This window comes from Homarus americanus, unplaced genomic scaffold (assembly GCF_018991925.1).
Source record: "Homarus americanus isolate GMGI-L3 unplaced genomic scaffold, GMGI_Hamer_2.0 scaffold34921, whole genome shotgun sequence".
In the NCBI taxonomy this organism is placed as follows: Eukaryota; Metazoa; Arthropoda; class Malacostraca; order Decapoda; family Nephropidae; genus Homarus; species Homarus americanus.
Window position 1 is genome coordinate 23,862,035 of NW_024741901.1, and position 23,987 is coordinate 23,886,021.

At 41.1% G+C, this 23,987-nt stretch overlaps 2 protein-coding genes across 2 annotated transcripts; one reads left to right on the forward strand and one right to left on the reverse strand.

Moving 5' to 3' along the window:
- The first annotated feature begins 10,021 nt into the window (after positions 1–10,021).
- LOC121876218 (corrinoid adenosyltransferase-like) lies at positions 10,022–14,956 on the forward strand. Its single transcript, XM_042381205.1, has 7 exons — positions 10,022–10,119; positions 10,595–10,824; positions 11,114–11,245; positions 11,685–11,806; positions 13,155–13,282; positions 13,694–13,818; positions 14,213–14,956. The coding sequence occupies exons 2-7, from the start codon at positions 10,682–10,684 to the stop codon at positions 14,364–14,366; spliced, it is 804 nt and encodes a 267-aa protein (XP_042237139.1). The 5' UTR covers positions 10,022–10,119; positions 10,595–10,681; the 3' UTR covers positions 14,367–14,956.
- A 331-nt stretch (positions 14,957–15,287) lies between these two features.
- On the reverse strand, positions 15,288–23,526 carry LOC121876219 (ras-related GTP-binding protein A-like). The gene is made up of 9 exons (XM_042381207.1): positions 23,515–23,526; positions 22,660–22,759; positions 22,097–22,163; positions 20,775–20,878; positions 20,438–20,556; positions 19,282–19,377; positions 18,263–18,477; positions 17,492–17,607; positions 15,288–15,539 (listed from the first exon to the last, which is right to left on the reverse strand). Exons 1-9 carry the CDS (start codon positions 23,524–23,526, stop codon positions 15,445–15,447), a joined length of 924 nt encoding a protein of 307 aa, XP_042237141.1. The 3' UTR covers positions 15,288–15,444.
- Positions 23,527–23,987: the final 461 nt, after the last annotated feature.

Below are 23,987 nucleotides of genomic sequence, written 5' to 3' on the forward strand. Positions count from 1 at the left end.
CCGATGATGATTCAGGGGTTTGTTTTTATCTGTTAAACTGGAGGAGACGAGAATGCATGATCACTCTCTAACCTTGTAAATTATCGCCACTACCACCTTCACGTGTCTCTACCACCACACAAGAGGGCTTTTAAACTTGATTTATTGATTCTTCCGGATTCTTACAGATTTAGTAGAACAAAAGACGCGAGGAAGAAGTATAATCGACTTCCTGAAAAAGCAACATCTAGGAGTCATATTCTAAGCCTCGTTAATCGTTTTCTTTCCCTTCCTACTTACAAATGAATATAAATAACTCACTTAAGACACCAAAACAGTGACCATATTTACGCCAAAATTACCTTACTATAAATAGGTAAATAAATACACCCTGACAACTACAATTAAGACATGTACAATAATTTACACACACGGACACACACACGTTTACAAAAAGAAATCAAGTGCGAATATTAAGGCATAAACTCTCATACAATGCCATTCTCGACTCCTTCAGGTGGTAATAGGGGAAAGGGGTGAAGCAGGAAGGCCTTGTTATGAGTTATGGATTGTCATTCTGTGAGTTTTCTCTCTTTATTAACTGACATAGTGACGTGGCTCTCTTGTGATACTGGGTGTGTGTGTTGATGGTCATTCTTGATAAAAATAGTAAAATTGCTAGGTTAGGTTAAGTTAGATTAGGTTATAATTTCTGAAGGATAAGGGAATTTATTTTAGGTTAATTTTTCGCCTTCTTTCCACTATCCCTACAGGTCAAAGGTCAAAGTCAAACTCCAGTATGTTTCAAAATAGCTACAATATCCACACATGAACACACATACAGTACACAGATACAAACAGACACACACACACAGACATACACACACAGAGAGAGAGAGAGAGACACACACACACACACACACACACACACAGACATACACACACACAGATAGACACACACACACACACACACACACACACACACACACAGACAGACAGACAGACACACACACACACACACACACACACACACACACACACACACACACACACACACACACACACACACACACACACACACACACACACACACACACACACACACACACACACACACCATGAATAAGACATGAACACAGATCCTAAACAAGGTCACACATACACACCGGTGTCTCCCTCTCCCTACCAGTTAAATGATAAAAACATCAATTAATACAAAACACCTCCTGTACTAATTCTCCCACTAATACAGCCACACCACTATTACATAACTACAGGTGGTGGAGTGGATACAACGCTCGATTCATGTCCTAAGATACTCTAGTGGAATGCTTTACCGGATATGCTGCCTCCTTGTGTACTGAAGGTTTAGTGTACAGTGTGCTATATCCACACTGCCCCGAACAGGTCGTCTGGAATATGGGAAATACTTTCACTTTATAACTTTTAATTTAACCCTTTGAACTCCAGGAGGGGGGGGGGGTTAAATCATCATCAAAGGGTTAAATCTTCCTCCTCAAAGGGTTAAACCATCGCCAACAAAGAGTTAAATCGTTATCATCAAAGGGTTAAGCCATATCAAAAGGGTTAAAACATCATCCCCAGAGGGTTAAATAATACTCTTCCTATCATCATATACCAGGAGACTATACCAGGAGACTATACCAGGAGACTATACCAGGAGACTATACCAGGAGACTATACCAGGAGACTATACCAGGAGACTATACCAGGAGACTATACCAGGAGACTATACCAGGAGACTCATTCACCAAACATAACACAAGGTGATCAAAACTTAAGAGCTGATTTAACTGGCATACGTATTGATCAAATTTGGCAGTGATCAAAATAAACCAAGGCAGGTTGATCAAGGGGGCACGGGGGGGGGCTATAAGGAAGGCTGGAGGGACGAAGGAGGGATGGAGGGAGGAGTGGAGGAAAGCAGGATGAAGGAGAGACAAAGAAATGAAGAGGGTGGGAAGGAAGGACGTAAAGGGGGTAGAAAGAAGGTAGAGGAGTGGAGTGGAAGGGGAGGAAGGAAAGACAAGTGAGGGAGGAGGACGGAGGGGAGTGGAGGAAAGGACCCCGACTGAATTTTCCTCTATCAGGCTCCTGTGGGGGTGGAGAGAGGGGGGTATGAGGGAGGGAGGGGTGAGGTAGGAGTAGTAGGAGGGAAGGACAGAAGGAGTGGCCTAAAGTTCAAGGACAGGTAGTGACGTGCACAGGTGAGAGTCCTTTTGTACACACACAGGTAAGCGGACAGTGGATAGTGACGGTGTGATAATAAAAATAATAATTAACGGTTTATTGATAAAGTTCTGCAGCTCTAAGGCTGAAAATATACATTAGACAAAAATTACTTATTACATACAAAGATATGGGGTGGGTGGGTCGTTTAACAAAAGCTTTCATTACTAAAAAGAGAAGGAACATGAATTGGACAAATTGTTATAGTTTACAGTTGATGGCCCGGGCCTGGTCTCCTGTCCTACTGTGTGACGTCACATGGCCTCGTAGTGCAGTAACTCGTCCGTAGGTGTTGATATGAAGGACCTCACGGGGTCATGGAGACACTGGGTGTGTGTGTGTGTGTGTGTGTGTGTGTGTGTGGTGATGTGAGCGAGGATGTGTGTGTGTGTGTGTGTGTGTGTGTGTGTGTGTGTGTGTGTGTGTGTGTGTGGTGTGTGTGGGGGTGTGTGAGCGAGGATGTGTGTGTCTGTGTGTGTGTGTGTGTGTGTGTGTGTGTGTGTGTGTGTGTGTGTGTGTGAGAGAGAGAGGGTGCGTGTGTAAAAGTGTAATATTTTGATTTCACAGATTCATTTACCGCAACAGGTACAAGTCACAGAGGCGCCAGGAGAGGCACCAAGGCAGCTCCGATTGTGTTCAGGACCAAGCCAGAGCTCCGGGCGGTGAAGAGAACTCGTCGTGGGGGATAAGATGACTGTTGTGGTGATGCTGTACAGTACACCTGGCTAGATAACTGTTGAAAGCTGTTATATCGTCTTTAATTGAAACTGAGAATGATTTCGTCTGAGATATATCATTACAGGAGCAGCCTTGGAGATGTTAGTGTCCCTGATTTATGTTAAGGAACAGTCCTGGCAACAGATGGCAGCACCCAGTATGATTTTTTTTTTATCAATTGCTGTTAGAAAATCTCTTACATTACATCAGCGTCCATCACCTGCAAGAGAGAAGCGACTTTCATCTATTACCGACAGACAGTTATAGTGGTCAGTGGGGCTACCAGAACCTCCCCAGTATTTTCACACACACATTCAACTTCCCTTCAACTAGAGCCAAATTCCCTTAAACTAAAAACAGCTTCTTTCCTCTCAAGACTCCACCTCCCACCAAAACCGCGTTCCCGTCAATATTACGTTTCAACCAAAACTATGTTCCCACTAGAATCAATCTCCCGCCAAAACTATCATCAGTCAATACCAGCAGCTTCCCGCCAGAACAGTACCAGCAGCAACACCATGACAAGCAACAACACCAGGGAGGGGTTTACCCGAACACTCCCCGCACCTGACGTCATGCGATGTTTGACTGCTGTTGAGGCATCTGCTGACTTCCTCTGTACCCCCCTCCTCCTCCTGGTATCGCGTCAGTAAAGCTACATCCCCAGCCTTTTCCTCAGTACTTCGGGGGCATCTCTGGGGTTTCCAAGATAACAGTCATCATTCTTACCGTCTTATTCAGTATGATGTTAGTCCACCCAAACGCTGTTCCACCACCAGTCACCATTCAGGAGATTATCCAATATTGAGAGTTTCAGTATTATTCAGCAGTTAGAAGGTTAATCTATCCCCTTTAGCAGGAAGATAATCCAATGAAGGGTTATTCTAGTGTCAGGAGGCGTCCCCGATAGTGTATTTAATGTGCCAAGAGGGGAGGGGGGGGGGGGTAGGCCTTCGTCTTCCACCCCTGCGGACGAAATTCTGGACCATTCACTTGCTAGATGAACATCCTATAGACACCTGGCTGTACAAAGTCAGGTATGGGATAAAAAAAGCTTCCTTTTTTTTGTCCTTAACGGCATCTTTGAGGCTTCACATTGTTCCAGAACTAACCCCAGTGAACAAAGAAGCTTCCTGGCGCAGTCATATCACTGGAAGAAAAACGTGTAAAGTTGCTCGTCAAGGATTTCTCTTGTGTGTACCTCCCCGTGGTGGTGTGTGAGGCGTATCCCTGGAGCGTGGTGGTGTGTGTTATGAGGACCATTTTAGGTTAGGTTAGGTTATGAGGATCGTTTTTAGGATCTTCCAAAAATCGTTAAGATACTCCCAAGATTTACCAGTGACGTCTATGGAGCACCTGAAGGAGGGAGGGTTGAGACGAGGAGTGACGTGTATGGAGCACCTGAAGGAGGGAGGGTTGAGACGAGGAGTGACGTGTATGGAGCACCTGAAGGAGGGAGGGTTGAGACGAGGAGTGACGTGTATGGAGCACCTGAAGGAGGGAGGGTTGAGACGAGGAGTGACGTGTATGGAGCACCTGAAGGAGGGAGGGTTGAGACGAGGAGCTGTTGAAGTCAGGGCAGCTGCTGTGTGTGTCAGACCGTCGCAGTATATACTTAATTACAAAGTAGGAAGACAACTGAGGGAACTTCCATTAAGGGATCTGATAATGGAACACAATGACGGTAACCCTCCAACACGCGATTATTGTTACTTCATTTACCTACACAGCGACTAGTTTAAGTACATGAGAAACACACAGGTACACTTATTACTTACACAGGTATCATGGACTGCACTAAAGGAGTATCTGGTAACACAACACACACACTTATAAAAACCAAACTGGTTCATGAGACTCCTTGCAAAAAGGAGGAAGAGCATCCTGTCCTTTCTGAAGATGGTCTGAGGGAGAAGTGATGCTGAAGAAGACTCATGGTGTTGATGCTTCTAGTTGATTATCCTAACCTGTGTGTTCTACGTGACTCCCGGCCCGTATACATGACGCCGTGAATGGCCTTTTGTGTGTTCCAAGCTTGTGAAATCAGTCGTTAAGTGAATGAGTAACGCGCAGTAACTGTTCTTCATTTAGGTACAGAAAAACAATACTAAAATAAGACTTACTCTCTGTTTTGGCTTTTAATTAAACAGTCAATCAATCAAGGTGTCATCCTCACGTCTGAGAGTTGGCGACCACAGCCAATGGGAGATCCAAGCGTCTATACTCTGTGCATAAACAAAAGAATTACTCATCAACACGGAGGGTAAAACAGCCTGCCGTAACACCGCCTCTAATACCAACAGCCGGCCGTAACACCGACTCTAACACCAACAGCCGGCCGTAACACGCCTCTAACACCAACAGCGGCCGTAACACCGCCTCTAATACCAACAGCCGGCCGTAACACCGACTCTAACACCAACAGCCGGCCGTAACACCGCCTCTAACACCAACAGCCGGCCCGTACACCGACTCTAACACCAACAACCGGCCGTAACACCAACTCTAACACCAACAGCCGGTAACACCACCTCTAACACCAACAACCGACCGTAACACCGCCTCTAACATCAACAGCCGGCCGTAACACCGCCTCTAACACCAACAACCGGCCGTAACACCGCTCCTAACATCAACAGCCTGCCACACCGCCTCCCCTAACACCAACAGCCGGCCGTAACACCGCCTCTAACACCAACAACCGGCCGTAACACCGCCTCTAACACCAACAACCGGCCGTAACACCACCTCTAACACCAACAGCCGGACGTAACACCGACTCTAACACCAACAACCGGCCGTAACACCGACTCTAACACCAACAACCGGCCGTAACACCGACTTTCATCACTACACCTTTTCACCAAGGGGGAAAACCTGGGACTGTCCGTCATGGGTGTTGCTGTCACCTCGACCCATGGATGAGAACACCAGCGGAAAAAAGGTGTTGTGTGGTGTGGGAGTGTGGTGTGTGGGGGGGTGTAGAATGTGGTGCGTGTATGTGTGATGTATGTGTGTTGTATATGTGTGAGTATTGAATGTCTGCATGAATGGATCCAATTCCAAGACCTCTATGACCTTGACCCGTGACCCTTGACCTCTAACCCCTAGGGATTATCCCTCCTCCTAGTGACAGGCCTGGCACTTGACATTATTAGGGACCTGCCACACTTTGCCGTAAACAGATAAATTGTACCGGGAATTTCCTCCCCACACACACTCATCAATCTGTCACTTTATGTAACTTGCTGACAAAACCTATGACCCTTCAGGCTTTTACGCCCTTAATGCATGAGTCATAAAGGCAAGCATGACCTTAGCATGCTTCCCAGTTGGGCACTGTAAACGCTTCTGGGCTTCACCTTGCACAGGATGTAAGGGGGTGCCCAATAAACTACCCCCCTCGTGGGCAATCTAATCTAATCTCTACACCAAGTTTGACCAATGTAACTTTTTTCTGTTCTCGAGTTACTTGGTCAATTATCATGAGGCAAAGAGACACAATCAGCACTGCCCACACTACTCACGCGACCCCATAGCCAGAGAACGTCATAAGTACTCTCGTTTTACTAGTTAGGTTAGTTTACTTTAGGTTAGGTTAGCGTTAGGATAGGTTAGGTTAGGTTAGCGTTAGGGTGGTTAATCAACAGGTGAAATAAGCTAAGGTATACTAATCTTCAGGTGACCCGTCTCACTTCACTCTGTGCCATGATCTTAACTCAAACTCTCAAATTACTTTCTATTTTTGTCTACGTCAACCACATTCACAAAATTCCCCAAACCAATAAAAATTTTCCTAAAGACATCATTACCTAACATGGCACCATCACCTATGAGCGGGGAAACAGGGGGAGGAAACGGGGGAGGAACGGGAGAAACTAGGGCAGGTTCTAGTAAGGCTGATGACAACAGGTTTTGACGTAAGTGTTGAAGGGAAACTTGGGGATTCTTCGGCTGAATCTGACGGTGTGAGCTTGGGGATGGGAGGATAGGGGTGGGGGTTAAGGGAAGGGGCTGGCAGGGGCTGGAGGGGCAGGTGTTGGAGGGGGTATGGAATGGTGGGCGCTGGAGGGGCAGGGACTAGTGGAGGTTAGGGTTGGATGGGGGTTGGTGTGGGGCGGGGGCTGGTGGGAGGCAGGGGCTGGTGGGGGCAGGAACATGGGGTGGGGTGGGTGGTTCAGGGGCACATGTGTTTCCCCAGACCATGGTGACAGCTGCCCACAACAAGGTCACATCTCCATTGCTTTGTTGCCCGTGTTTTCCACCTTCTTAAAGAAACAGAGGTGAGAGGAGACGAGCGAATATTTGTTTAGTTTATGAATGAATGATGCCTGTATTGTATTATTTCTGTTGACCATTTATTATTATTGTTATTATTGATATTATCATTATTGTTGTTGTTATTATTATTACACTTCAGAGTGAGATGGCTTAAGAAGACTTACGGGGGTATTTTTGAGTGTTCAATATTACGTGTGTGTGTGCTAATGTTTACATGGTACCAAGGGTTCTATAAACTGACTGGAAAATACGTATGAAAAAATATATACTTTTCCAAAATTGAGTCCAAAGTTAACATGGCTGAGTTTTAGAACCATACAAACACTACACTACACACACACAAACACACACACGTCCCAATAATATTTCTGGTGACAATTTGGATCACACGATAAGACTCCCCCACCCACCCACCCATCCTCCAGAAGGTCCACGCGATACTCAGAGAAGCTAACGCCCTTCAGACACCCGATACCGTTGTTGTTATGGAAGGCACACTCAAGGCAGCCGGGATTTCCTGTATTGTTTTTTCTTGGGTACTTAAGATTCACCAGGTCATCAGCCTTTGTCCATCTCACGATATATAATTTTTCCCCTTTAACAAGTTATTTGGTAATGTAGAAGAAAAATATAATGTGAAAATTGTAATACTGCATCACAAACTTAACCTAACCTAACCCACCCAAGCCTAGCCTAACCTAACCATTAACTCTCCCTAAAGGTACTTGGAGAGTTGAGTTAGTTTTAAGGCAGATAAAAAAATCTTGATGTAAAAATAAACTTGGGTATCTAATCTTCAGGTGGGTTAGTTACTGTCATGTTACCATCTAGTTACATACCAATCACACACAAGATATACAAATTGATGTCAGATATAGCCAAGTGTCGAGATAATTATGGCCTAGTTGAGACTGTGTGAGAAGGACCTAGGTGTGTATGTTGACAATGAGCTGAAGTTCTCGGGCCATTGTGAGAAGAAGGTAAATCAGGCAAATAAATTATTGGGTCTTATAAGAAGGTCGTTCAGATATCTAGACGGTCCGTCCCTCGTGACGATCTTCAGGAGTGAAGTGCTTCCCCATCTGGAGTACTGTCACCCCATCTGGTCCCCGAGATATGCTAGGGACTGTCAGTTGGTTGAAAATGTTCAAAGGAGGGCCACCAAACTGGTGCCTGCACTTCGGCACCTCAGCTACCCTGAGAGATTGGAGTGCCTGAACTTGCCTAGCTTATACTACAGACGGGCAAGGGGGACCTAGTTGAGGTTTATAAGCATCTCAGGGGGCACTACTCAGTTGAGTGTCCTTACTTGGAGCTGGCGGACGCTCGCCCCACAAGGGGTCACAGCTCAAGATTGAAGAAGCCGCAAGTCCAGAAAACCGTGAGGGCAAACTTTTTCGGAGTGAGGGTTGTAAACTCTTGAAACAATCTACCAGAGAGTGTTGTGACGGCACCGAGTGTGAGCTCTTTCAAGAGAAGACTTGACCAACACTGGAGCGGGTTCAGGTACATTCAGGAGCCGGTGCATGCCCAGTATTTGCCAACAGTGCGTGACAGAGACGTGACCGATCGCCCGGGCGGCTAGCGAGCCGATCAGTGGCGAAGAGGATAAAAGTAAAAGTAAAAAGTACATGCAGGCCAGGCAGTCACTTAAGGTACAATAACCACCTCACCAAACAACAAGAATAACAATCTTGACTCTTCATTGTAAACGATAGGAACCACACACAGTCCCAGTTCGCTTTTGTCATCCTTTACTCAACACACGCTGACGTTGTCCCGTATTTCCCTCGTCATCCATTCCCTGTTAAACACTTCTCAATCCTTCATATATACAGGTATATCTCCCGGGAAAACAGACTGAGGCCGTGAAGGACCGGGAGGCAGCAGCAGACCGAGGTTGTGTCCCCTGGTGTGTGTGTACAGTATCTCTCAGTCACCCCCGCGAACCCTTCATCAAAGCGAAAAGGATAAAAGTACAAAGTAAAAGTAATCTCACCGCAGATAAAGTCGTCTTCCCTGTCCTCTCTTAGCATGTGAAGGCTTGGAGCTGTAGGAGTACTTGACCATGAACCAGTGTTGGCGTGACCTGCAAGACGAAGCTCACATATAGACATCATGACATTGTTTGGTAAATTATTCCCACTGTCACTAAACATATATACAGCCCTGATAGTTGTGTAATACTGTACTATACCCGTCATTAATTAATACTAAACGCAGTATCTGTAGTTAACTAAATAGTACAAATACCTCAAACCTCCCGTGTTCTTTTGAGTGAATTCGTCCAAGAAATTCCTGAATCTATCTACCAATATGATAGTAAACAGCATAAAGGTGTTCTAGAAATAACTGTCATATTGATTATTTAAGTTGTGAACTCTATAAAGTATGAACATTAGTGGACTTAAGAGTTATTACTTAGTTTACTGTGTTGAGACATTTCTTCCCAAATAACATCATTCGCCGGTATCGATCTGGGGCTGACTAGTTTAAATTAGGGGTAATAAATCCAACAAATCTAACCAAATTTCTTAAATCGCCAGTTTCTAATTCTTAAACTCATAAGTCTCAATAACGAGGGTGTGACCAATTGGCAAGAGATACTATGTTAAAAAAAATACCTCGAACAATACATCTATTACAGTACATTTTAAATATATTATTCAATTATACATAAACAAATAATTCTAGGATAATTTTAGTTAAAGAAAAGTTTATGTTTTGTTTATAATTGAAACACGTAAATGGTTAAATATCTCTGTTCGTGGTATATTTTTATCATTGTACAAGATGTGGCCAACAGCTGATTATGTAAACAGACTCGGGAAGTGTGTGGTGTTTCCTGTGGCCATTAAGATGATATAGATGGTCGTTTGATGATTTGTAGAGGTAATTTAAGCTATATAGGTCTCTAAATAATTATAATTCTTTTGTAGTTATTTATTATTATCTTGTAGCTCATACCAGATACAGTCACTTTTCCCTCTGTCGTTGATCGGGACATTTTACTAGAATATTTTAATCGATATTTATTTTATATCTATCATTTATGTCTGATTGGTCTCCGTCGAGGTCCAATATGGTTCAAAGTACCCCAGATTAAACCTTTTATGCTCAGAAGGGTGAAGTAACGCCCTCCTCTCACCCAAAAGTCAGTGATTGAATGTTTGGGTCACGGTTAGGTTAGGTTAGGTTAGATTAGGTTAGGTTAGGTTAGATAGGTTAGGTTAGGTTAGATTAGATTAAATCCTTACCAACCTAGCCCAAACACTGGCTAGTCTTCTTGCTTTAACACTGTTCTCCTCTTCTCCAGTTTTTCTTCAAGTGCATTATTTTAAACTTCTTATATTCCTTTAATTTACAGAAGTTGTTGGAAAACTTAAGTCAAGTTTAAGCCTTGAGAAGACCACTCTTTCTGTTGGTAATACTGAAATAGAAGACAAGAGGCATTATGCAGGTGCGAACTTTAGTGAGTTTAGCACGGACGGCTGTCAACATTTGGCCTGAGGCTGCACATGGGACAGTAAGAAACTCCCTACAAACAAGCAAAACTTCTTCACAACTTATATACAACAATTTCATGCGTCCATACTGGTAAGGGATCTTGTTAACCAATATTTGATGTGTTATTTCTCCAGACGTTTTTACTCTTAAGTGTCCACATTGTTTGATTTAGAACAATATCATAGATTGAAATATTTGTTGTACTAATCCTCACCTATCTCTGTTTCTTCTGTTTTACCACTCCTCTTTTTCCTTTTTCCTCAAACACTTTCTTGTCTCGGATACCAGGATGCCGAATAATTCTATGTCCTGGTTAATTAATGGTCGAGAAGTAACGTCTTAGCTGGATGACAACTCCTATGCTTTTCTCTTTCCTCAGTAGTGACTTAAGGATCTACACTCGAACGGGAGATAAAGGCGTCACGAGTCTCTTTACTGGGGAACGTTTGCCCAAAGATGATCTCTTCTTCAACGCTCTGGGGACAACTGATGAACTCTCTTCCCATGTAGGGTAAGACTGTGTAGGTGAAGTGAGTCACTCCGAACTTCGTGTATATACGGTATAATATATACTGTACAGTGAACCCTTGATCTAATGGGCTGTATAGGGGGAAGGATGGTCTGGTAAACCCACAAGTCCTTTGGAATCCCAAGAATCAGTCAGATTTTTTTTTTTTTTTTTACTAAACCTTTAGTAATTAGTCATAACCCGCTGTGAATTACTGGTAAAATTTGTTTGCCATGACTTCCCTATCTGTCCCTTTAACATATTAAGAGTATAATGTTTAATAATGAAGAGTTAAGATGTAATTATTCTAAGCATAACACAGTTGAAAAAATTAATTAAAGTATTTTATGGACTTATGACAAAGGACGAGCCTAAGTTACAGAAAAATTATTCATAACTCAGATGTTGTTATTAGCTCACTCACTGGTCTAGTCTACTTCAGGATGGCTAAGGAATATGCAGAGGAGAACAACCATGAGTATGCCGATCAACTGGAGAGGATTCAGTGCATCCTTCAAGACATCGCCACCCTCCTGGCCACGCCCCGGCCCCAGCACACTGCTAGTACGTACTTACGGCAAAACCTCCATTTAACGAAGATCAATCTAATGGGTATATTTAGTCTGTTATTGGGAGGTTTTGCATCTAACAGACCTCAGTATAATGGCCTGTACTCCCCAGCATATTCTGTTATAGGGAGGTTTCGCATCTAACGGACCTCAGTATGATGGACTACAAGCTCCCATATAGTCCATTAAAGAGAAGTCTCCCTGTATTCATCCTACATATTATTGTATATTATATAAAACCTCTAATTTTACCAGTCTCTTTTAAACCTCAGTTAGTCGCATAATTGTAATAATCAGCGAGGTGATCTGAATAAGTTGGTGTTATTTATTGTTAAAATGGTAAGTGGTGATAACTGATACTGTACACAGTTTTGAAGGGTCATTGGCCAGTTTTTATTCCCCCCAACTGAAAGGATGTGGTAATTGTGCCATTAGTCCATCCATCTGTCTGTACACTTTTGTTGTATTAGATTATTATTATTATTTACAACCAAACATGAAGTATCTGTTTTTTCAATTTATTTATTTTATTTTATTCTTCTTGTTGCTGCATGCAGGTGTTTCATCCATAATGGTATGTGTATAAATTCAGATTTTATTTACTATGCTTTTTCTTTTCATTTTTGTAATCGTTATCTTGCTTATACAGTACTGCAAACTGGCCACAATCGAGAGCAGACTCAGACGCATTTCTTTCACCTTCGTCCATTGACTTTAACTGCTGTCTCATCCCCATAAACCCATCGTCACCAAGCTTCATCTTACACATACTGTAATCGTAACATTCCAGCAACTAATGAAAATATGTTTAGTACTCAACACTAGTAAAGGGACCAATACTATAGAGTACAATTTATAAAACATCACCAAAATACTGTAGTAATGTTGAAGCAGTAAAGGTTCCATTGAATGAGTTACCAAAGAATAAAACTTTGATTATTGAACTTTTATTCAATTTAAGAAGCAGAATTATGAGTGAAAGACTCGGCTCACCTGCCTGCCTAGACCCTGAGTAAGGCATTTGTTAGTTGTCAGTTATTGTTATTTACACTTAGTCCTTTTATTGGTTATTCACTTAACCCTTTGAGGATGATGGTTTAAAAGTTAGCAGACAATATTGTGGCAGCTACAAGAGTGAACTCATTTAATTCCAGGCTTGACAAACATTGGAACATGTTTAGATACATTCCAAAGCACATACCTGTCACCAATACATGACAAGTGCTCAACAGAGAACTAACAAACCACCCAACTAAGTAGGGAGTTGACAAATAGCAAAGAGGATAAATAATTGTTTATCTCCAATGACATGATAATTTTTAACCATTTTGCATTCATTTCAGATGACCCAGAGAGAGAGGCACGTATCCGGGAGAGGCTCGCCTTCAACCCACGTCATATAACTGAGTTAGAAGGCTGGATTGACAAGTATAGTTCTCGCCTTCCTCCTCTCACCAATTTTATTTTGCCTGTGAGTTATTTGATCATAAGATGCACTATTCAGGATTTTCTTTATCAACAACATTTTGTGGCCATTTTCCACACTTGCAGGGGTTAGCCACGATTGCCTGATGGCAGCTCTACATGCTGCATAGTGTCTTAACTCCGAGGTCATTTTTTTACAAACTCTCCTTGTGTCTTTCTTGGCCTACCTCTATCTCACATTTAGATCCCTGTATCTCTTTGACCCAATTGGTCTCTTCCATTCTCCTCACATGTCCAAACTGTAGGTGTTAGCCACAATATGTAAGTGGCCTTTGTTTGCACTCCTGTTTTTTTTCTCTTGTTTTAAATACTGTACTTGTGTTTTGAATCAACAGTGCTAATAACATTCTTGATAAAAAATGAACCATTTTTTCCATGTGGTGATGTCACTTGACAGGGTGGTGGCCGGGTGAGTGCATCTCTTCACATTGCGCGAACAGTGTGTCGGCGAGCGGAGCGGAGTGTTGTGCCCCTGACCACTGAAGGCCTCGTTGATGAACAGGTTATCGTCTACATGAACAGGTAATATGATAAACAGTCATGGAAAGATTGTTTATTAGTACTGTATTTTCCTTTCATTTAATCTTGTTTCTATTCCCTTTGTTGAGATATATTGTATTGTACTACTGTATCTGGCAGAGTATTCCAACAGTTCACAACTCTCACTCTACAGAAGTTATCTCTGGCAGTTTTGTAAACGTGTGGCTTCTTTAATCTGAGGCTGTGACCTCTAGTGGGGCAGACACCCACTAGCTCCAGATACAGTACAAATACTTGACTGGGTAATGTGCTCTGAGGTGTTTACAGACTTCTATCAAGTCACCCCTTGTCTGCCTGTAGTATAAGTTAGGCAACTGCAGGCTCATTATGTTACATGACCTCCAAACCTCTAATACTGAACAATTATTCATTGCAGACTGAGTGACTACCTCTTCACAGTTGCAAGATATGCATCTTCACTGGACGGCCACAAAGAAACCATTTATATTCGACCACAGCCTCAAAGGTCTTCGGAGAAGGTGGAGAAAGATCTGTCAGAGAGCCAGGAGATAATCCGAAATGATGGCTGAGCCGAATTAAATCGACTGAACAACTTCCCCATACAAAAAAAATTAGCACCAATATCAAAATAAAATAAGGTACAGTACAGTATTTTCTTGGGTATAGTTGTCAGGTTCAGTTTAAAATGAGGTAAAGGAAAACCGTTTTAATTACTCTGTACGGTATTGTATTTCATATAGAACGCGGTCAATTTCTTCCCTCTATATACATCTATGTAATCTTACATGACTGATAAATGCATGAAATCTTATATGACAGGGATTAACAGTACGTATATCCTAAAAGCTTAAAACCTGGAACACCATGTAAGCTGTCATGTATCATATAACCTCGATGATAACTGCTTTACTTACATTTCTGTTAATACTCCTAAAGCAACTTCTGACATGCTTATACCTATAAAAGAATAACTGCACTTTCAACTTATAAATCGGGGAAGAAGAAATAAGAGAATGTGTATTACAGCCTCCGCCTAATAGTCAAGAGGTTAGTACAGTAGACTTGTCTGATTGTCTCACTTATCTCTCTCAGTATTGTATAAATTGTATTATTTTTTTTGTTATGTCTGTAAACTTGTCTTATAAATGCTTCCAAGTGATAGAGCTTTTTATTTTCACATCTTCAAAATATTTAAGAAGCTGGCACAAGTAGTCATATATACTATCATGCTTTATAAATACATTTGGCTACATTCTGATCCTCAACTTTACTACTGTCATTCATTGAAGAAATTGTTTTGATATACTGTAGTACAATTTAAATATTATTCTTATTAAAAATTATACTATGCCACAAAAGAGTATCACCATTGTAAAGTTTGGAACTCTGCCTTCTTTACCATTTCCCATCCCCTGAGATGACTGTTTCACTACATAATGTAACCTTCAGTGGAACATTTATTACTGTACTTTTATGTATTTAGATCTATGACTGTTTTTATGACAGGAAACATGAGCAGTGTTGTAAACCAGAGTGGAGATCAAAACACCAGATACAATGTACTACAGTATATACTAAAATAGAAATACTGTATAACATTTATTAATGAGATGAACAGAGTTATAACAGTTTAGTATATATAATCGTCTATCTTGAGAGAGCAAAATGGCCTCGACGCCTACACTCCAGTTTTACAAAGTGTTTTCGTGCATTACGTACGTTGATCAGGGTTGCCGCAGAAGCTGTGAAAGAAATTTATGGATTTAACATACGCTAAAAAAAATGGGAGCTCTTATACTTACCGCCACCCACCAGCATCACTTGATTACTGCCACCCACCAGCATCACTGTCTCCTATCTCTTACATAACCCTTAATCAGCAGCTATGGATTCCCTACTCCTCCACCACCAGATGTGCAGAAATGGAAAGCAAACGAACAAGAAACCTCCACAGATAATGGTCCCCATCCCTACAATTAAATTCCACTGATGATGGGTGTTCTTTAATACTTTACATTTGAGTAACGTTTTCTTTGATCTACCAATACAGCAATATCAATAAAACTTGAGGTAAATTTGAACAACAACATTCTCTCTCACTCACTGACACTGCCACTTCTCACCACATACTGGTTTACCACAGGTTTAAACCTGCATTACAATAAACATGATTTTTCTCAGGTAATCTTTAACGTCATAGTTAAATACCTAGCAGTGATTAGTGTAAACACAGAAATTTGTGGGTTAAATGCGTGTACAGTCTCCAAGTACTTACTCAACCACGAATACTCTCTCCTGTGGCAGTGTGTGTCAACAGGAAACATATTCCAGGCCTGCAGCAGGTGCTTTGTGGCGTGTGCAAAGCCATTTATGCCGATTACATTCTGGCAATTAAAATGGCATGTCAAACATGACAGGCACATACTGTCAACAGAGCAGAGGAGGCAGTTATGGTCAACTCTGGCAGTGTCGATTCTAGGCCAAGGGAGATCATGAGACCAATTACTGTCACCTGCTACAGCATCAACATACAGTCAGACGTGACATGCAAATCAGCGACATAGAATGTGTCCCTAGAATCACCAGTGGTACAAGAAGTTCTTCCCGCACCTGGTGGAGGTCATGCTCTACAATGCCTACAAACTGATCTGGCAAAAAACCATCGCTGCCAGATTTCAAACAATGTGGTGAGGCAGCTGTTGGGGAACTTTCACCCCACAGGTTCCACCCTGCTGGCACAAGTGGATGCCAAGTTCCAGCTACTAACCCTGGCAGACTGGTCAGTGGGCACTTCTTGTGCAACCTTTCAATAACTGAAAAGTCTAAGAGTCCCAGAAGAGCTTGCCACATCTGTTAGTGCACAGAGTTAAAACTCGGAAATGCCAGGATACATACTACTACTGCCTGGACTGCAATGTGAACCTCTGCCTTAAAAACTGCTTAAATGACTATTACACCAAGATGGAAGATTAGTTGATGCTGCAGTAAGTGCCACCTCAATGCTTCACAACTCACTTACACAGTATTGTACCAGCATTTTTTTATTTAAATAAAATTTGTTTAATATTGATTTTGAAGCACAAATTAATAACTATAATATAAGTTTCATAATTATCTTCCCCACCTTGCAATCAAGATTTTATTTTATATAAGACAATAAGATTAAATCATTCATGATTTTTTCTTAAATTCCTGCATTCCTCCAGCCAGCAGTTATGGCTGGAATTTGCAAGCATCATCCTCGAAGGGTTAAGTAAAAAATAATAAAAGAATAGTGATAATAACAATAATAACTGACAACTAACAAATGCCTTACTGAGGGTTTAAACAAGGAGGCAGGTGAGCAGTCTTTCACTCACGATTTTGCTTCTTAAATTGAATAAAAGTTCATTAATTAAATCTTCCATCCCCAAATCAAATATTTACTGAAAATCTAAAAAACAGATTTGTACATCCCTTCCATTCCTTCTCCATACTTGTGTAGAATTAGCCAACCCGGACTCCTTAATGTGACACAGTGATCAACACCAAGTTTACCTTAACTCAACAGCAGCATATGACCTGAACTGTTGTATCACCAGAGATGTAATTACCACCACCACCTAAACTTAACACAATCAATGAACTCAATCTCTGTCAATAGTTGTGAATGTAGAGTCTCAAACTTGAAGAAAACACAGTAAAGATAACTTACTTATTGAGGTGTCGGCCATTATCACCATACAGTATGTGCTGGAAGTGAAGATCTCAATGAAGGCAGCAAATTTGGAGTTACGCACTTCCATGGTTTGGAACTGCGCTGCTAACTTGCTGTAGGTCAAACATATAATACATTACTAATATCCCTTAAATAATATAAATGAAAAAATTGGACAAGATATAATAAGAAATGTTACTGGTTAAAGTTCTGGTCAAGAGTTATTAATGCCAAAAGCAATTGCAGTATAACAGATAATCAGTAACTCTTCTTTTGCTTTAACCATCTCCCATTTTGGAATCTACTCGTATCATGCTAAGATGGCAACCACTCTTATAACTGACTGACATCCCTTCATTTAGGCTGCATGGTTCATACATCCCACCCACCAATAGTAGTAGGATTTAAGGGAGTCAGATGCTGTGGAGGCAAATTAAAAAAACAGTCATACAAAACACAGCAAACCTCTCACTCAGTCAGTCTACTTTCATCAACTATTACCTCTAAAATTTGTATATCTTTGACAATGCCTTACAAGTTACAAAAATATTACCCATAATTTCATAACTAAGATTACAGTATAGACATATTTACGGAGTTAATGCACACACACTCACAGACACATTGAACTGACAATGACACCACCCCACCCCTTAGCCAAAACTATAGCATCCAACCAACAAAAGCTTTTCAATTTCTCTCCATTAAAACATATACAGGGAAGCTCCTCACTTATATATCAGGCAATATAAACAACTTCTCACACACCTGCAGGAGAGTTTGAACTGCTTGATGATGTTGGAGACCTTCTCAAAGCGGTTAACGTCCCTGTGAGAATTCGTGCGGTAGTGAGATATGACCAGGAACGTCGCTCTCTCAAACAGTAAAACTTCATCAGCTTCGATAACGTTGGCAAAGTCTCTTAAGTTTTGCTCCAGCTCCTTGACATTAGGGATAAGTTCATAGACAATGCTTGACCAGGCCTGAGGAAGAGGAAACATAAGTAAGAACCCAGTGACTGAATGACCGAGTGATGGATAATTCTCGGGGCAAGATTTTTTGGAACCATCATCTTCTACCGAGTGTAAGAACGACAGTGGTCAAAGATATTTATCCTCTTACTGAACACTTATCAGATAGTGTGTACAGTATATGACAATCTCCTCTATGACAAATAAACATTCATGGATATATTTAACCTAACCAAAACTAGACACTGGGTTTATCATAATCAAAGACTGTGAGAACTCAAGTGTCCTCAAGAAACAGAACAAATTTCAGGTACATTTAGAAATTCCAAACTAATTGTCAAATATCATATGTTACAAAACAGAATACATTAATAACTCTAACATATAAATTCATATCTCAGAGTACAAGCAAAATTATGCATAAGAATTTTCTCGAGTTCAGTATCAGTCGAGTTTTCAAAGGTGATTTAACTCCATTTTCTGGTGATAGGCCAACAAGGGATTCCAATTTACTGGAATATCAGAGCTGACTCCAGAGGTTCAAGAGACAAAGTGTAACTAAAATCCCTTCGCCATCAGTCACATAACCTGACACACATTCAAACTTCAACTAACTGTTCTGAATCTTCAATATGATCTTGTTCTTAGGCTTTCCTGTTTAATTTCTAGCAATTTTAATGGGGATGAGTCATGCTTCTTGAAGGTAAGCCGAGATCCAAACCATATCAGACTGGAAAAATAATGAAACAACAGTACTAATAATAAAAATACTAATAAAAATAAAGGAAATTAGGAATAAAGTAAATACTGCATCACCTTGTAAAGAGTTTCATCCCAAATTGAGGTCCTAAAGCAGATACATTTTAGAGGCTTTGATAATCGCTTCAGATCTTCTTCCCTCTCCCGAAAGATCTGCAATGATTGACAGTAAATTAACAAGCATACACTAATACAGTATACACTCACTTGTTCAAACAAAACCAACTTGCATGGACAATATATATTCATCTTTTTTACTTATATTTAACTAAAACCAAAAGTAAAACAGTTTAATGACAAATTTTATGCTTAACACTTCAATAAAAATACAAACTCACCAAAATTCTATCTATCTCCCTATTTATTTATCTATTCAGCTAATGAGTGTTATTAGGACATGTCTACCTAAAACGACACATGTGAAAAAATCTAAGTAAGCAAGTGCCAGATGTCATCGACTTAAGAGCTAAATTAAGCAAGCACAATAATTCACCAGCACATCCAAGACTTAACACATAAAATATACAATAATGAGAATGAAAACACTTAACAGGAAACTTAGAACAGTATGAAATTCAACAATGGTGTTTGAAGGCAGTCAACAAAAATGTGATGTACTCCCACTTCAACACCATGAGGGTTGTAGTGGACGTCTCCCCTACAAACTGCGTAGCTGCCACCACCTGCTACCGCCTCCCTAGCAACCAACCAGATGTTACCGTATCTTAGCAACGGAACTAGTCACCGGCGACTTTCTGGGTTTTCCCAACATGATTCATAGAGGACTGGCGGCTGCTGCTGGGTATATAAGCTCTGTCTCTCCATTGAGATTCATTCTGCCCATCTTCCTGAACAAGCAACACCTCCTCCGCCGCTGCCTGGCAGCCTTCGCTTCTCCTCGCCTGCCTGGCGGTCCTCGCTCCCGCCAGCGAGCATGGCGACCCACCAGCTGTCCTTCTCTGAGCTTCCTCACCAACCAACTCTCATTCTGCACCTCCAGCACCAGGCTGTCTATCATATAACTTATATTATACAAGAAAGCCACATTAGAGTTTCCTTCCATCCTGAGTGCTAGACAACATTAATATCTCGATACCCCTACAGGGTAACTGAAGCCCACTCCTCCCCTACACTACTGAAAATTCCAAGACATTATATAAATTATTACTTTAAGATCTCTCTGATTAACAAACATTTACAAATGATCACTTACAAGGTCTCTCTGATCATCCTGGACCAGATCCATCTTGTGTATGAGGCAGAAGACACGAGCCTCTGGGGAGTTCTGCAAAATGGCCTCCAGGCAGCTCTGGTAATAGTGCATGTCTCTCTCTGAGTAACACACACACACACAATACAATAATTAACCTCTAGAGCAAACATTTGGAACAGATAACACAGTTCTTATCCTTTTTGAGACAATGGATTTGATGTCCAGGGCTTTAGTAAAGTTTATTGAAAAAAGGGGAAAAAAGAGCATACACTGTACTGTATACATTAGAATATTTGGATGCTAGTTACTGCATATATTAATTCTAAGGTACACTCACCCAATTCTCGGCTCTCTACATCAAATACGTAAATGAGCACTTCAACATTTCTGAAGATGTTGCCTTTCTGAGAAGTAAAGTAGTTCTCCATGAACGTTTCTTGTCTGTTGAATAGAGTGTAGCTACATGTAGTACTCTTATTATTCATTGATATATATGAATTACTACATTGTTGACATAGGTCACCTGATCCATGGAAAGGGTAAAAAAAAGCAAAAAGCAAATTAGTAATTAACAGTTTCCCAGACAACTATGCATGAACCCAGGCAGGAGGGAGGGTGATGACAGTATGTTAGTGTTTGTAATGACTGGGTGGAGACATGCTCTTAACAGACCTCCAGCAGGCAACCTCTGCATCTAATCGCCAATATTTGATATACTATGTAGATGTGATGAGGAGGGATGAGTGGTTGACATCTTGGCTCAAGCTGCCAGAAGGAATAAAGGGAGATGGACTGACCATTCCTCCATTCCAGACATGTACAAGAGCTGCCTAGCAGAAGGTATCAGTTAAAAACACTTGACTGTCAGTAGTACTCCAAAACAATGGGTAAATGTTTTAATCTATATGTATACCCTCCACGGCTTTAAATATTCTCCGAACTCAAGAATGACATTTGTGTTCCATTTCTTAGATCAGGTCACATAAGTGTTAAGAACCTTATGGCAAGTTATACAATGGACCTCATTACTTAATTGACAAAATTAAATCCAAAGAGTTTATTAACATTGTACATAAATACCCAAGATTTCACTTGTTTAATAATTTTCATATACTGTATAGTAAAAGTAGGTCCCACTGGCCCAGTGTAAATATAATAACGTATGCTAAACCTTCAATACACAAGGAGGCAGTATGACCATCACTTAAACACCTTCACTTCCCAACTACATACTGTAAAGTTAGGTACCCATTTCCAGCTGGGCAGACTGGGGGTTCCCTGGGATAGAACCATGGGCGTCTGCAGGGAGGGGCAAGGGGGCATTGCCCCCCCTGGAAAATAAAAAAATTGAAAAAATTACATGGAAAATACAAAATGAATAAAATAACAAACATTTCTCAACAGTTCATTCAGTTAGAGCAGGTTACTACTCTTGGAACAGGAATTGGAGCCGTCGGGGATCTCTTCCGAAATTGTCAATGATGTCTTCACACTTCACACGTCGAATTCAGGATAACATTGCCCCCCCACCTGCATTTTTTCTGCGGACGCCCATGGATAGAACCAACAACCCTCAAGACAAGAGATGAGAGTTGTATCCATTCAGCCACTGTACCCCATCATGCTTGATACCATAGATGTAATGGCCACCATACTCACCCTCCACAATCCCACAAGTTCAGTACCAAGTTGCCCAGAAAGAGTATATGGGAGTGCTCGACATCAACTGTAATGTACAAAAACAACACACCAATACAGTACTTATTCCACAACTTCTCCAAAAATGCAGAATAAAATCAAGAAAGAAAGAGAATGGGATGTACAGACTGGCTAAGAGGGGGGGGGGGGCACAGTGTGTGAATAGTGGAATAAATTTACAGTTGCCAGCAAAAGTCCTTCCACGGCCGTGTGTAACTTTTGCTGGCAAGTGTACACCCCAGTTGACTCCATGGCCTCGTCTGATGAGCAATTTGAATTTTCAGTCAAATCAACCTTCCGAGAAGTGAATAGCACATTCAGATAGCGAAAAAGGAGGTGTATGAATAGAATTTTTGGCAGAGTGAATTTTGGGTTAGCAATCACTCAGATACCGAGGGATACCTGTACTGTATTTCTTGATCTATCCTTTCATTAACTTCCCATTTTCACTTAATCTCGGTAAGAAAAATAAACAAACAAATAACCTGAAAACAAAAGGACATATTTATGTCGATAAAACTCACTTGTTGCTCCAAGGCGACTGGTGTCTCGGGCAACGTAGTTGGCAAAAATGATGGACCTCATACTGGTCTTCCCAGACCCACTCTTGCCCATCAACAACACCTAACAATGAGAGGATGACAATATAAATCAACATCAACATGATTTAAATATCATTGTATACAGTACTGTAATGGCAATTTGTTTTATTTTATTGTTATCCTCTTCACCACTGATCGGCTCATTAGCTGCTTGGTTATGTCTCTGACGCACAGCTGGCAAGTACTGTTCCATTTCGTTCATTTTTTCCACATATGTTCTTTGGATGATACTAAGTGATATATGATACACCAATGCACAGAACTCAATAGAGCCAGACTTAACCACAGAAAACTACCTAACCTTCCCAGGACCCCGACCAAATTAGGAAGAAAGAACTCACTTTGCTATCTGGTACCAATAGAAGCAACTATCTTTTTGAGGCATGGTTTAATTTTACGTCAGTTGTGAACGTCATAAGGGCACCAATTAAAAAACAATATCGCATCTCCCTCAGTCCTCCCTCCCCCCCCCCCTTGCAGAAGAACAAAAAGTATATGAACATACAATTCACTTATTAACCAATCCTACTCATATGGTGGTATCAGCACATTTGCCCAAACTACGACAGTGTCCAGGGCAAAACACAGTGAAATTGCTGCACTTTTTAAAATTAACTTTCTATGAAAATGAGGCGATGAGTGTTGGTCAATAATAACCGCTTAAGAACCATCAACCCAATAAACCACTCAATCTGTCGTCATTAATTATACTCAGCAGTGAACAATAGTTAAAAGACTAATTATTTTCCAAACATAACAATACACACGTCAACTAACCTTTCTCTTCATCTTGTCTTCTTCAAATACCTAGGAGACGAGAGGAGCAGAAATAAAACGGCAACTCCTCAGTCAAGTTCACACTGGTGATACTTCGACTCTCCGAGACGCCGAGCTGCCGAACCTAGTCTGAACCTCCGATTAGAGTCGAGGGGATACGAGTCTTTCTTTATTGTCATATCAACATTCTGCGTTACTGGTGATATTAATCTTATATTTATCAGTTTTAAATACGTGGTATTTTATGGAAATAATTAAATAGTGGTAGTTTAAGTTATCTATGAGGTTTACATTATTTGAATTGGAAATGGAATGAGGCTTTTACATACGGACGTATTGTACGAATGCAGGGGTGTGCTGCTAATTTCTTAACAACCGGCCAACTAGTCTACAAATTTTGACAAATTTCGTGCTTCAGAGATAAAATAGTTTTCCCGTTACGGATTTTGGGGTGCTGAAAACGATTGACAGGT

Coding starts and splice junctions, on each gene's coding strand:
- LOC121876219 (XM_042381207.1), bottom strand. Junction 20,557..20,774: donor TGTAGAGAGCCGAGAATTGG/GTGAGTGTACCT, acceptor TGTGTTACTCAG/AGAGAGACATGCACTATTAC. Junction 15,540..17,491: donor AATGGCCGACACCTCAATAA/GTAAGTTATCTT, acceptor TTTCTTTCACAG/CTTCTGCGGCAACCCTGATC.
- LOC121876218 (XM_042381205.1), top strand. CDS start 10,682: ATGCAGGTGCGAACTTTAGTGAGTTTAGCACGGACGGCTGTCAACATT. Junction 10,825..11,113: donor AATTTCATGCGTCCATACTG/GTAAGGGATCTT, acceptor CTCTTTCCTCAG/TAGTGACTTAAGGATCTACA. Junction 11,807..13,154: donor CCGGCCCCAGCACACTGCTA/GTACGTACTTAC, acceptor CATTCATTTCAG/ATGACCCAGAGAGAGAGGCA.